Source organism: Equus caballus, chromosome 8 (assembly GCF_041296265.1).
Source record: "Equus caballus isolate H_3958 breed thoroughbred chromosome 8, TB-T2T, whole genome shotgun sequence".
NCBI lineage: Eukaryota > Metazoa > Chordata > Mammalia > Perissodactyla > Equidae > Equus > Equus caballus.
The window spans coordinates 60,855,027-60,868,826 of NC_091691.1; the positions used below are offsets into that span (position 1 = coordinate 60,855,027).

At 37.6% G+C, this 13,800-nt stretch overlaps 1 protein-coding gene and 1 long non-coding RNA gene across 3 annotated transcripts in view; one reads left to right on the forward strand and one right to left on the reverse strand.

Annotated features, from left to right (window-relative positions):
- Positions 1–13,800, forward strand: part of DSG2 (desmoglein 2) — a 49,519-nt gene that overhangs the window by 26,039 nt on the left and 9,680 nt on the right. For both annotated transcript variants that reach the window (XM_070220856.1, XM_023647610.2), the window contains exons 8-11: positions 87–272; positions 4,497–4,762; positions 7,951–8,093; positions 8,385–8,612. In XM_070220856.1, coding sequence (XP_070076957.1) covers positions 87–272; positions 4,497–4,762; positions 7,951–8,093; positions 8,385–8,612 — 823 coding nt within the window. The remainder of the gene's footprint in view (positions 1–86; positions 273–4,496; positions 4,763–7,950; positions 8,094–8,384; positions 8,613–13,800) is intronic.
- The window catches only part of LOC138915279 (uncharacterized), an 81,094-nt gene that overhangs the window by 25,066 nt on the left and 42,228 nt on the right, over positions 1–13,800 (reverse strand). The gene's annotated exons all lie outside the window — the stretch shown is intronic.

The following is a 13,800-nucleotide window of genomic DNA, read 5'->3' on the forward strand; positions in this document are numbered from 1 at the left end:
CCTACTTATTCATATTTTAGTCCGAAGAACATATCATGTATGTTTGTGTTACATTAAAATAAACATCATATGTTCATGTTTTGCAGTATGAAGGGACGGTTGAAGAAAATAAAGCCAATGTAGAAGTTATACGCATTAAAGTGTTCGATGCAGATGAAATAGGCTCTGATAATTGGTTAGCAAATTTTACATTTGCATCAGGAAACGAAAAAGGTTATTTCCACATAGAAACTGATACTCAAACTAATGAAGGAATTGTGACCCTTATTAAGGTAAGTACTTAGTGTTCAAAACTGGAATGGGAGAAGTTGGTGCAGAGGAGGCAACTGATATATTTTGAGCCCCAAACACTTACAAATGCTTTACATTCTCATCTAACTGGCGTCACAGTTGTTTGAGATAGGAGCTATCCCTTTTTGCCCAGGTTCTGTGTTTAGTAAGTGGTCACAGTACAGTTCAAATTCAGATCAGGGGACTCTGATGCTAACCTGGCAGCATGATACAAGCATCATTATTGCTTAGCACTCTTCTGGTCTTCCTTGCAGCCTGTGCCTGACTATGGCATTCCCATGTCATGACTTCTTGCCTCTACTGAGTATGCCCCAACTTACTCTGTCTTATTGGATCAACTTAACAGTAAAGCCAAACCTCATTAATGACATCTAAAAACAAAAGCTGTAATAACTTGATAAAGCCCTCATGTAGTTGTCCTTATACTTATGTGTGCCTAAGAATCACCTAGTAAAGCTATATTCCAAAAATGCAGATTTCTTGGCCCTATCATCGATAATTCTGATTGAGTTGGACTCAGGAACTTACCTTCATAACAAAAATCCACTTGTGATTCTAATATAAGTAGTATGACGGTCACATTTTGAAAGCCAGTGGCCAAACCTCTTGTGCTTAATTGAATCAATGAAGGAAAAATTAAGTAGTCTTATTAAACATATGGGTCTTATACATTTGAAACCCATTACCCCCACAGAATCTCTTTAAGCAGAAATTACAGGATGGATTTTTATCTGGTAGAATAAGTAAGGAAGAAAACAATGTATTTTTAAATGGCTTATGGTAGAATTGCCTTTATCAGATTTTAAAGTAAAATGCAAATCTATAGCTTTCAAAACACTATTCCATTAAGTCACACACAGACAAAAATTGATTCCAGAACTTTCCAGAGTTTTACAAAACTTTAATATATGGCGAAGTAGGTAAAATCTAACAGTGGGAAGAGGAATAATGGTAATATAAATGTATAACAGAGTAGTGAAAAATTAACTTGAAGTTTCACAGTAATAATTCTGGGTACCATTTATCAATAGGCTACTACTGTCTGCATTTAGACTACCTTTATTCAAAGCAGAGAAAACTAGAATAAGATTACCGCGTGTTTAAAGGGAAGACACATTTTATGATTATTGAAGAAATGGATAATGGCATCAGAGACAAAATAGATTTTATTTATTATATCTATCTATATCTGCTTATGTAGAAGTAAGCATACTTTTTAGTCACTGATTCTAGGTGCAACCATGCTTGATGCTTGAGATGAAAAGCCAATAACAGCCATAAGGAGAAGCACTCACTTACTGATAAATGATGGAAGTGCCAGAATAGAAGTATTTGTGTGGTAGCAAAAAAAGGGATATGGTTATTTCTACCAAAGGGGGCATGGACAAAAAATAGTAAAATTAGTATTGAAATGATAGCAGGGGCCAGCCCCATGGTATAGCGGTTAAGTTTACACATTCTGCTTCAGTGGCCCGTGATCCACCAGTTCGGATCCTGGGTGCGGACGTGGCACCACTCATAAGGCATGCTATGGCAGGCATCCCACATATAAAGTAGAGGAAGATGGGCATGGATGTTCACTCAGGGCCAATCTTCCTCAGCAAAAAAGAGGAGGATTGGCAGCAGATGTTAGCTCAGGGCTGATCTTCCTCAAAAAAAATAAAATTAAAAATTAAAAAAAAATAAAATAACAGCAACAGATTGAGAAAATTACAAATTTACTGTCTCAATTCTATAAAGAATTGCTTCCAAATTAGAAAGGCAATAATCAGATTCCATTGCAAGGAAGTTAGACAAAGAAGATCTACAAGTAGCAAATACAGACATAAAAAGATAATCAACTTCATTAGTTATTGGGGAAGATGCAAATTAAAACTATGTGAGATACCACTACACACGTGCTAGAATGGCTGTCGTCAAAAAGACCGGCAACACCGAGTGTCAGCAAGGATCTAGAGAAACTGGAACTCCTATATTTGCTGATGGAAACATAAAATAGTGTAGCTAGTTTGTCAGTTTTTTACGGCATTAAACATAGAGTAGTTATCCAGTGAGCCAACAATTTAGTCCTAGGTGTTCACCCAAGAAAAATAAAAACATCTTATCCATACAAAAACTTGTGTGCAAGTGTTTATAGCAGCTTTTATTCATAATAGTCAAAAACTGCTAACAGTCCACATCTGTCACCTGGTGAGCAGATAAACAAAATGTGGTGTATGTATACAGTAGAATACTGTTGAGCAATAAAAAGAAATAAAGTACTGGTACATGTTACTGGATGAACCTCAGAAACATTGAATTTTGTGTAAGAAGCCAGACACAAAATACTGCATATCATATGATTCCATTTATGTGAAATTTCTAGAAAAGGCAAAATGATGGATGGAGAAAGCAGACGAGTGGTTGCTTGGGGCTAGGGGATGTGAGTAGGAATTGACTGCAGAAAGGCAAAAAGGAACTTTTTGGGGTGATGAAAGTATTCTAAAAGTGAACAGTTGTGGTGTTTGCAAAACCATATAGGTTCACTAAAAATCATCATGCTGCACACTTAAAAAGGGCAAATTTCATTGTAGGTAAATTAGACCTCAATAAAGCTGTCAAAAAAAAGATAAATGAGAACGACAGATACTTTAAACTGTGGAAATAGAGGTAGGGAATCATCACACGAAAAACAGCCTCAGCTTTGTTAACAAATAAATTTAAAACCTTCAATGCTATTAAAAATAGCAAAAATGGAAATGATAAAATATGTTGACAATTGTAAAGAAAATAAGAGTATATGCCCGCATACATTGCTCTTGATGCTGAAAGTTTTTCCATTCTCTTTGGGCATCATGGCTATTTTTAACAAACACTGTGAAATAGCTTTTATGCCCTCAGTACCTAGCTCTTTTTGTTTTTAGCATTGTCTTGGCTTTCCACAGTCTTTGAATACGAATGACAGTGGCTGGAAGATTTTATTTCTCATCCAGCCTACATCATGCCTTCAAAACAAGCATGTGAAGTGCAAAAGCAACTTAAAAAGAAAACATAGAGTGTATTTTCTGTAGTCATATCTGTTGTGTGCTTGTCCCAACACCATAGTGTCCCATATAAAAAAAGAGGCAGGAAAAGTTGTTATCCATCAAAAACCCTACAGAGAGGATAAGAAATTTCATAACAAATCTTCCAAAAACAAAAGTGAACCGCTTTGCAGTAATTCATGTAAACACATGTAATATATGTAATGTTATACTAAAGAAATAAGCATAAATGGTCAGTGCATCCAAATGGTCAAGGCCACTAGGAATAAAGCAGCAGGACCTAAATAAACTTTGACTAGATACTTCTTTTAGTAGTAGGATGTAGCTCAACAGAGGAAAAATGCTCTGTATAAAGATGTGCAGAGCAGTATTAATTATATTTAAAAATTGCCAGTACTCCAAATGCCCAGTAATAGAATGGCTAAGTAAATTATATCTAAATCATAGAATAAAATAGAAAAGTTTGTAAAAAGAAAATGGACAAATTGGAACATAAAATATGCATACAGTGATATACTGATTATATCAAGTGTACTTTCTAAATACCACAGTTCACAATGAATAGCATATTTGGAGGAAGGTTCATTTTTTATGGCATTAATCGCAAACCAGATATTAATAGACATTATGGTAGAAAGGAGGGGCGGTAGGTTCTTTGTTTAAACAAGTTTCTAAAGCCCTGGGTTTAACAAAGTTAGACGTCGTCTTTCTTCCAGGAGGTCTCAGTTCTTGCTCTGCTAGTGTGCAGTGAAAGTCGGTGTGCGGGGAGCAGAGCTGGCAGTGCTGCCACTGCTTAGTGGCCCTTTTCACCAGAACACCCCCACAGAGCACAGTTTAAGGAATACTCATTTATCTTAAATGTCCATTCATGTTTTTCATTAAGAAAAAAAATCACTTCAAATTGTCAAAAAGTATACATTTTTAAAATGATTTTGACCTTTAAAAAATTAATTAGGGATGCTTCCTAAACATTCTTAACATTTAGGAATCTCCAGATTGACAGAGACTTTTTAATTGCATGGTATTGGTATGAGAGTTGGAATACTCAGTGCCACTGTATCTCCCACGTGTGAAATTATGATGTCTACATTAAAACCACGTGTGTGTGTGTGTGTGTGTGTTCTATGTGGGTTCTGGTTGTTTTCTCTTTTAAAAGAACTTCTTTTGATTTTGCCTTTCTAGGAAGTAGATTATGAAGAAATAAAGAATCTTAACTTCAGCATTATTGTCACTAATAAAGCAGCATTTCACAAATCAGTTAAGAATAAATATAAGCCTATATCCATTCCCATCACGGTAAAGGTGAAAAATGTGAAAGAAGGCATTCATTTTAAAAGCAGCACAATCTCAATTCGCACTAGCGAGAGCATGGATAAAGCAAGCTTAAGCCGAACAATTGGAAAATTTGAAGCTTTCGATGAAGACACTGGAAAACTAGCCCAAGTAAGGTAAGAGTTATTAATGTATCTCCTCATTTTTAATTACTTTAAATGCCCATTTTCAAAAACTCATAATGAAATGTGGACTCTTCACTTCTTCCCACTCCACATTATAATTCCCCAAAGGTCTGTAGATTAAATTCCCCAGAGTTGTACCTGTCACTGAGAGGAAGGGAGAAATTTCCCCAGGCTTCCTTCCCTGCACCACCTGAGTGTGAGGCAGACGCTGGGTCCCTCGCCTCGGAACAGTTCTGGCTAGAGAAGGTTAAAAGCAGCAAAGAGAACATTCAGAAAGAAACTTTCTAAAATCTGTCTTATTTCCTGAAAGGGTATTAGAGGTAAGAAAGGAGCAAATAAAATTTACTGCTTATTCTACTCTACACAAGTTTGGTTAAGAAAATAGCTGCATGGGGGCTGGCCCCGTGTCTGATGGTTAAGTTCATGCGCTCCACTTCAGCGGTCCAGGGTCTGCCAGTTCGGATCCTGAGCACAGGCCTAGCACCGCTCCTCAAGCCGTGCTGTGGAGGCATCCCACATAGAAGAACTAGAATGAACTACAAATAGGATATACAGCTATGTACTGGGGCTTTGGGGAGGAAAAAAGAAGAAAAGAGTTGTGTAATGTATTTTCATATGGTGAAACCAGTTTTATTTGTACCTAAATCTTGGAAATTAATATTCATTTAAACCATGCTATTTGGTTCAGGGATTGATGGACCTTTTATAATGTGTGTCTTGATTGTGGCGACTTTTATTCAGAATATATTTTTGAGAAGCTACTAGATGCCACCACTGTGCTAGAAGGGACTGGATTGTTCCCCCTCTATAGTGACACCTTAGGTTTGCATGATACGTTGAAATTTGCAAAGTTAATTTCCATCTTACATCTCAGAAGCATACTATGGAAAGACAACTCTACAGAGCTATTATTTATGGAATTCTAGTTACAGTGATTCTGGTTGAATTAAAAGAAGCCGCACATGGTACCCGGACACACAGCTTGTGTGCCTTTCTGCTATCAGTGCCAGAGTTGCTTGGTTTCTTGACTGTCCCCGGGCATGTGCCCCTGGGTGCCAGTACTTCATATAACGTTGTATTTAGATGCATGGCCAACTGTATCAAGAATGGGAATGTAGAGGAAACTCTTTACGAGAGTCTCTTTCCTTTTAATGAAATTCATCAGCAAATAATTTTTTCCCAAAATAATATTAACAAACAACTTCCGCTGTGTTTTCTGGAGTCTTGGTGACCCTTTTTGCCCACCCTCTGTGCAGGAAGTCAGTCCTGTTTCTCTTGAGTTTTTTAGTCTGGTTTTTATTTCCATGGCTCTAAACCTAACAAGGCAGTCCTAACTGAATCCCCAGAATTGAGGATGGATGTTCCATATGATCATTTCTTCTGCTGTCCACTGATAGGCTTATATGTTCTAATGAATTACCCTCCAATAATATTGTGGCTATCTATTGAAACTTCTGTTTACCCCCTAGCTGTTAATTTGTGCTGCCTTTTTTTTTTTTTTTTTTTTTTTTTGCTGAGGAAGATTTGCCCTGAGCTAGCATCTGTTGCCAGTCTCCCTCCTTTTTCGCTTGAGGAAGGTTAGCCCTGATCTGTGCCAGTCTTCTTCTATTTTGTATATGGGTTGCCGACACAGTGCGGCTGATGAGTGGTGTAGGTCTGTGCACAGGACCCGAACCTGCAAACCCAGGCTGCCGAAGCAGAGCATGCCAAACTTAACCACTACACCACGGGGCCGGCCCCTTGGCTGCTATTTTTGTTAAGAGCTATGAATATTTCAAAAGATATATTTTGCCTGGAAAAACAATGAACCATGCTTCTTTATTTCTCAAAGTATTTTCTTTTATTCTTTAGCATAAAATTATAGAGCTTTAGATTGAGAAAGATCAATTAGATCCTACTATTTTACAGAAAAAGAATGAGAGATACAGCTAAGTTAAATTATTTTCCATTGTTCACCTAAGTAATTAGTGTTGGTATTTACAAATGCTGATAAGGACGACAGAAGAATTATTCCCTTAACTTTTTCATAATTTACTATTTTACTGATTATTCATATGTATCAGTTGTTTATGGATATTTGACATAACGTGAGCTGCCGTCTTACTTTGATGATGTCTGATTTTCACAATAGAGAAGAACAGTTAGAAAATTCCATAAATGAAATTGCAGGAAACATTCCATTGTGAAATGTGATCGTTATTACTATGACTCTGCCTTTATTATAGGTATGAATGTGGGAAACCACTGATGGCAACCAAGTCCAAGCTTTAAAATTCCAGACATGAAATTCAGACATACTTGTGAAGATCCAAATCTATTATTTCCCCATAGAAATATTAAAAGGCAGAAGAATTTAGTTTAAGTGTATAATTGGAATTTTTTACAATAGCAGTATAAATAATTATTGCTATAAATTAGCCACTCATTCCTGTGTGCCTAAACCAACACTTTGTAGAAAATAAATTATCAATTTGACTGAACCAAGATACTCATATATTTGGTCTATATTTGTATTGGGTTATATTTTAAACTCAATGGTATTAAATTACATACATTTCTGGAGACATAATGTGAACATTCTCCTTGCCCTCCCAAAGCTGTCTCTTTCCACACTAGCTCTCCTTTACTCACTTTATCAGCATTGTTTTCAGTTTTAACTGTTTCTACCTGAAAGAAGCCTATTGCTCCTAACAATCAACATTACCCCCAAAATTTTAAAGTACTTTCATTTAAGGCATTCATTGATTTGTAAAACTGACATTTAAAATATTGATAATATGTCAATAAACCATAGAATGTAAGACTACTTTTCTCCATCAGTTCTTGTTGGGTAACTAAGTTCTTCTCCAAAGGTTTAGCCCAGGTTTGTGGGAGACTAGATCAACAGCTGTGGGACAGACTGCAGAGCAACTGGCAAATGTCCTGGGTTAGAGGGGGATGTGGCCTTTGCATTTATGTCTTGGGTATGTTAGAGAAATAAGGAAAGTTCCAACTGAAGTGTAATATACAGTAAAGGGAGGGACTTTTAGTATAGTTTCAAGAAATTTAAAACATTCCCCACTAAGGCCTGTAACAAGAACGTTTATGATGAAGCAAAAAGTAAGCTGGAAAGAGTTGTAGATATTAGAGATTCTCAATTTATCCAGAATCCAAAATTAATTTTGTTTGTTTTATAACAGATATGCCAAACTCGAAGATATAGACAATTGGATCTCTGTGAATTCTGTCACATCTGAAATTAGACTTGTAAAAATTCCTGATTTTGAATCCAGATATGTCCACAATGGTACATACACAGCTAAGATTGTGGCTATATCGGAAGGTAAGTTATTAAGTAGATATGTTTCTTGGTTACGTGTATTTAGATTTTATTTTCCAACACCAAAGTTTTGATCTTGTAGAAAAACCAAATCTCTCCAACAGATAAGCCTTGACATTTCTACTTAGTGCATTAAAAGAGATTACTTGATCCAAATATGAAAACATATCTAGGATACGGAATGTCCTAATTTGTTGGCACCTTCTCTTTACCAGATTGGCAAGAGGATTCAAACTATGTGCATTGTCAGCAATATCACCAGAATATATGTATTGTTTCTTTCCTATTTTTAAGATTATCCCAGAAAAACCATCACTGGCACCATTGTTATCACAGTTGAAGACATCAATGACAATTGCCCCACACTGATCAACCCAGTGCAGACTGTCTGTGACGACGTGCAGCATGTGAACGTGACTGCACAGGACCTAGATGGATACCCATACAGCTGGCCTTTCAGTTTCTCCATCATTGACACACCAGCTGGAATGGCAGAAAGATGGAAGATCGTACACCAAGAGAGTAAGAAAAATCATTGGACTACATATTTAAATATTAAACTGTTAGAAATCTAAAATCTTCGTAATACAGGCTGTGGTTTTTTTTTTTCATAAAGTGTATTTCCAATACAGTTTTTTAAAGGAGTTTATAAAATTAAATTCTGACCATCAGGCGGACTGTCTTTTATCTGCCTATAATAAATAACCCATTTGGAGTAACAGAAAAGGAGAGAAGAAAAATGGCCTAATGTCTTAGAGATAGCTGGATATTCTCTAAATTGTTCTTAAAGTAGCTGTTTCATCTTGTGAGTTTAGGAGTACCTTGCGTGTCTTAAGCACCGCAATCAGAGTAGGTGCCATCTAAAAATCTTGACATATGGTAACAATTTCATTAAAAATAACATTTATTGATCACTCACCATGTGCCAGGCACTCTGCTGGCACTTCTTATGCATCATTGCATTTAATCCTTATCCAATAACATTATTTTCTCACCACAGCTGAGGAAACTTTGGCTTACCCAGAGTTAAGTAGCTTGTTCAAAGTCACAAAGCTCATAAGTGAGGGACACAACGCAACGAAGTGTCAGTTACTGGCCCCCCCATGCCAGATGGCCATGTGTATATATCCATATCTTGGACATATCCCCCTTGTTGACATGAGCTTTTGGGTTCCCTTCAGGGTAGTTTTTGAATGCAGAAAAACTTATCCAGAAGATCATTTTGATCTAAACAATTAGTGTTCATTTCATAAAAGTTTCAAATATAATACCCAAGTTTTTCTTAGTTTGCAAGTTTATTGTTACTTTAAGTCTAACCAATTTTTGCAGTCATTTTAAAGAGGCTTTGAATGATGTTTCGTCCAATTTACAAATTAAACACCTTCAACATTTCAAGCTATATTCGTAAGTTTAGTATATTGTTTCCTTTTTGTGTATTTCAGTGATCTGAATTAATAAAGAAAACCTTCCCATGATCTCTGTACTCCAAAATTCCTGTGAAGTTAACTTAGAAATGCATTGACCCTGAAATTCTCCTCGGTGGTCCAATACCAAACAAACCAGTGATATTTCAACCTAAAACCACAGGTCTAAATCAGTAACACAGTTACGGGCATACCGTTTTATTGTGCTTCACTTTACTACGCTTTGCAGATAATTACATTTTATACAAATTTAAGGTTCGTGGCAACCCTCAAGCAAGTCTGTCAGCGCCATTTTTCCAAGAGCATTTGCTCACTTCATGTTTCTGTGTCACATTTTGGTAATTCTCGCAATATTTCAAACTTTTTCATTATTACTATATTTGTTATGGTGATCAGTCATCTTCGATGTTACTATTGTCATTGTTTTGGAGAGCCGTGAACCACGCCCATAAAATTTTGACAGTGAACTTAATCGGTAAATTTGTGTGTTGTGACTGCTCCACTGACCGGCCATTCCCCCATCTCTCTCTCTATTCCCTGAGACACAACCATATTGCAATTAGGTCAGTTAATAATCTTCCAGCAGACTCTAAGTGTTCCAGTGAGAGGAAGAGTCGCACTTCTCTCACTTTAAATGAAAAGCTAGAAATGATTAAGCTTAGTAAGGAAGGCGTGTTGAAAGCCGAGATAGGCCAAAAGCTAGGTGTCTTGTATCAAACAGTTAGCCAAGTTATGAATGCAATGGAAAAGTTCTTGAAGGAAATGAAAAGTGCTACTGCAGTCAACACACGAGTGATAAGAAAGCTAAACAGCCTTATTGCTGATCTGGAGAAAGTTTCAGTGGTCTGGATAGAAGATCAAACCAGCCACAACACTCCCTTCAGCCGAAGCCTAAGCTAGAGCAAGGCCCTAACTCTCTCCAATTCTGTGAAGGCTGAGAGAGGTGAGGACGCTGCAGGAAAAAAGTTTGAAGTAGCGGAAGGTGATTCATGCAGGTTTAGGAAGGAAGCTGTCTCCATAACGTGAAAGTACAAGGAGAAGTAGGAAGTGCCGATGTAGAAGCTGCAGCAACTTAGCCAGAAGATCTAGCTAAGATCGGTAATGAAGGTGGCTACACTAAAAAACAGATTTGCAATGTAGACAAAACAACCTTATAGTGGAAGAAGATGCCATCTAGGACTTTAACAGCTAGAGAGGAAGTCTGTGCCTGGCTTCAAAGGACAGACTGATTCTCTTGTCAGGGCTAATGCAGCTTGTGACTTTAAATTGAAACCAGTCTAAATCTACTCTGTGCTCTGTAAATGGAACAACAAAGCACATCTGTTTACAACATGGTTTACTGAATATTTTAAGCCCACTGTTGAGACTTACCCCTCAGAAAAAAAATTCCTTTCAAAATGTTACTGCTCATGGACAACGCACCTGGTCATCCAAGAGATCTGATGGAGATGTACGAGATTAATGTTGTTTTCATGCCTGCCAACACAACGTCCATTCTGCAGCCCATGAATCAAGGAATAATTTCAACTTTCGATTCTTACTATTTAAGAAGCACATTGCATAAGGATATAGCTGCCATACGTAGTGATTCCTCCGATGGATCTGGGCAAAGTAAATTGAACCTGGGAAGGATTCACCATTCCAGGTGCCATGAAGAACGTTTGTGATTCATGGGAAGAGGTCAAAATATCAGCATTAACAGGAGTTTCGAAGAATTGGATTCCAATCCTCCTGGATGACTTTGAGGGGTTCAAGACTTCAATGCAGGAGGTAACTGCAGATGTAGTGGGAATAGGAAGAGAGCTAGAATTAGAAATGGAGCCTGGAGATGTGACTAAATTGCTGCGATCTCATGATAAAACTTGAACGGATGAGGAGTTGCTTCTTATGGATGAGCAAAGAAAGTGGTTTCTTGCGATGGCATCTTTTCTTGGTGAAGATGCTGTGAAGACTGTTGAAATGACAACAAAGGATTTGGACTGTTACGTAAACTTCGTTGATAAAGGAGCAGCAGGGTTGGAGAGGACTGACTCCAATTTTGAAAGAAGTTCTGTGGGGAAAATGCTATCAAACAGCATCGCATGCTGCAGAGAAATCATTCATGAAAGGGTCAATCGATGTGGCAAACTTCATTGTTGTCTTATTTTAAGAAATTGCCACAGCCACCCTAACCTCCCGCAACCACCACGCGGATCAGTCAGCAGCCATCAACACTGAGGCAAGACCCTTCACCAGCAGAAAGATTGCTGCTCACTGAAGGCTACTCACTGATGGTTAGCATTTTTTAGCAATAAAGTTTTCTTTTTTTTTTTTTTGAGGAAGATTAGCCCAGAGCTAACATCTGCTGCCAATCTTCCTCTTTTTTGCTGAGGAAGACTGGCCCTGAGCTAACATCCATGCCCATCTTGCTCTACTTTATAGTGTAGGATGCCTGCCACAGCATGGCTTACCAAGTGGTGTGTAGGTCCGCACCTGGGATCCAAACCAGCAAACCCTGGGCCGCTGAAGCAGAACATGCAAACTTAACCGCTGCACCACCGGGCCAGCCCCCAGCAATAAAGTATTTTTTAATTAAGATATGTACATTGTTTTTTAGACATAATGCTGTTGCAAACTTAATAGACTACAGTATAGTGTAAACATAACTTTTATATACACTGGGACACAAAAACATTCTTGTGACTCACTTTATTGCAGTGGTTTGGAACCAAACCTACGAGATCTCTCAGGTTTGCCTATACATGTGTTAAATTGGAGCTACAAAGCTGTCATATTAATAGGGCTAATTTTCCTAAAAATATGACAAATATATAAACACAACAAATACAAATAAATTCTTTACAAAAATATTCAAACTGTGTCTTTAATTTGCTTAAACATTTCTATACTTAATTCAAAGTCTTCTTAGGGTTTGTGTACTTACTTGAAGAAGACAGCTATGCCCTCAGTTAACTCAGATTTTCTCTCCACTAAGGATGACAGTCACTGTCCTGATTAATTGAGGTTACTCCAGATCAAGTTTTCAGCTAGCATGAGCCCTGGGGGGGCAGACATCCAGATGATTCTTCTTATGGTAATTAAGTCACAGGCATCAAAACTTGAACAGTGGTTGGTCTCCTGGCTCATGGTATCTCCTTCTGGACTCACAGAGGCCTGGGACTCCCGCCTCAGCTGAACACTGGAGTGGAGTTTGCCTTTCTTTGCCTAAGATATGTGAATGTGTTTTGCATTGAACTTGCTGGGATTCCAAGACTTTTTTATTTTATCTAAGAAACACGTGAGTTTGGGAGATGCCAGGCACTGTTCTCAGCACTTGAGTGATATTAACAACCCTAGAAGTTTGGCCCTGCTGTGGTCAACATTATATAGATGAGGAAACCGAGTTTGACTGGTATTCTCAAGGTCACAGCTTGTTAAGAGCTGGGGCTGGGATTTGGGCCCAACTAGACTAGCTCTGGAGTCTCTGCCTTTATGCTGTGCTGCCTCTCCAGACACACAAATGGATTTCCTATCTAAAGATAAAGGGGTTGGAATTTGATAGGTTCTTGAATTTTTCATAGTCTTAGAAACAAAACACTCTTAAAGATATACATGTTCGAGTGTTATAACAGGAGGTCACTGAGATTATACTTCATTTATCTAGGCACTTTAGAGGGAAGATTCTGTAAGCCAGGCTTTTTTCTCTTTGGTTACGTAATAAGGTGATTGGCCAACTGTCATGATAATAAATAGTCCTATCTGTTTGTATTTATTGGGGAAAATTTTAAAATACAGAGACCAATAAGGTGGACACCCTTGTACCTACTACCTAGAATTAAAAGAATGTTACCAAAGGAATATTTGTCAGCCTCTTTTTTTATGATAAAGTACAAGTCCTGCTGTGTCCTTCGTCCCGTCCCCCCCCCCCCCCCCCCCCCGCCTACCCCCTCAGAACCAATCGTTAATTTAGTCATATCCTTCCAGGCCATGTTTTCCTGGATTTTTTTTATGAGCTCATATTTCTTAAGTGAATGATTAGGTGCTTTCCTCACATCTCCAAAGCTTTCGGGATGATTTAATAAGTATATTTCTAGCTGTGCAGATGAAATTCCACAAAACTTGGGCCTTAAAATGAGAAGAGGCTGTCTTTTAGCTCCAAAAATAAATAAAAGCAAAAACCCAAAACACTTCATTTTTATCTTTATATTTATCCGTCTTTACATGTCTTGAAGGCAAATTATTTTTTAATGTTATACATGTATCAGATAATGTTTCAACTATTCTAAGTGATTGTTTTTACTCATATG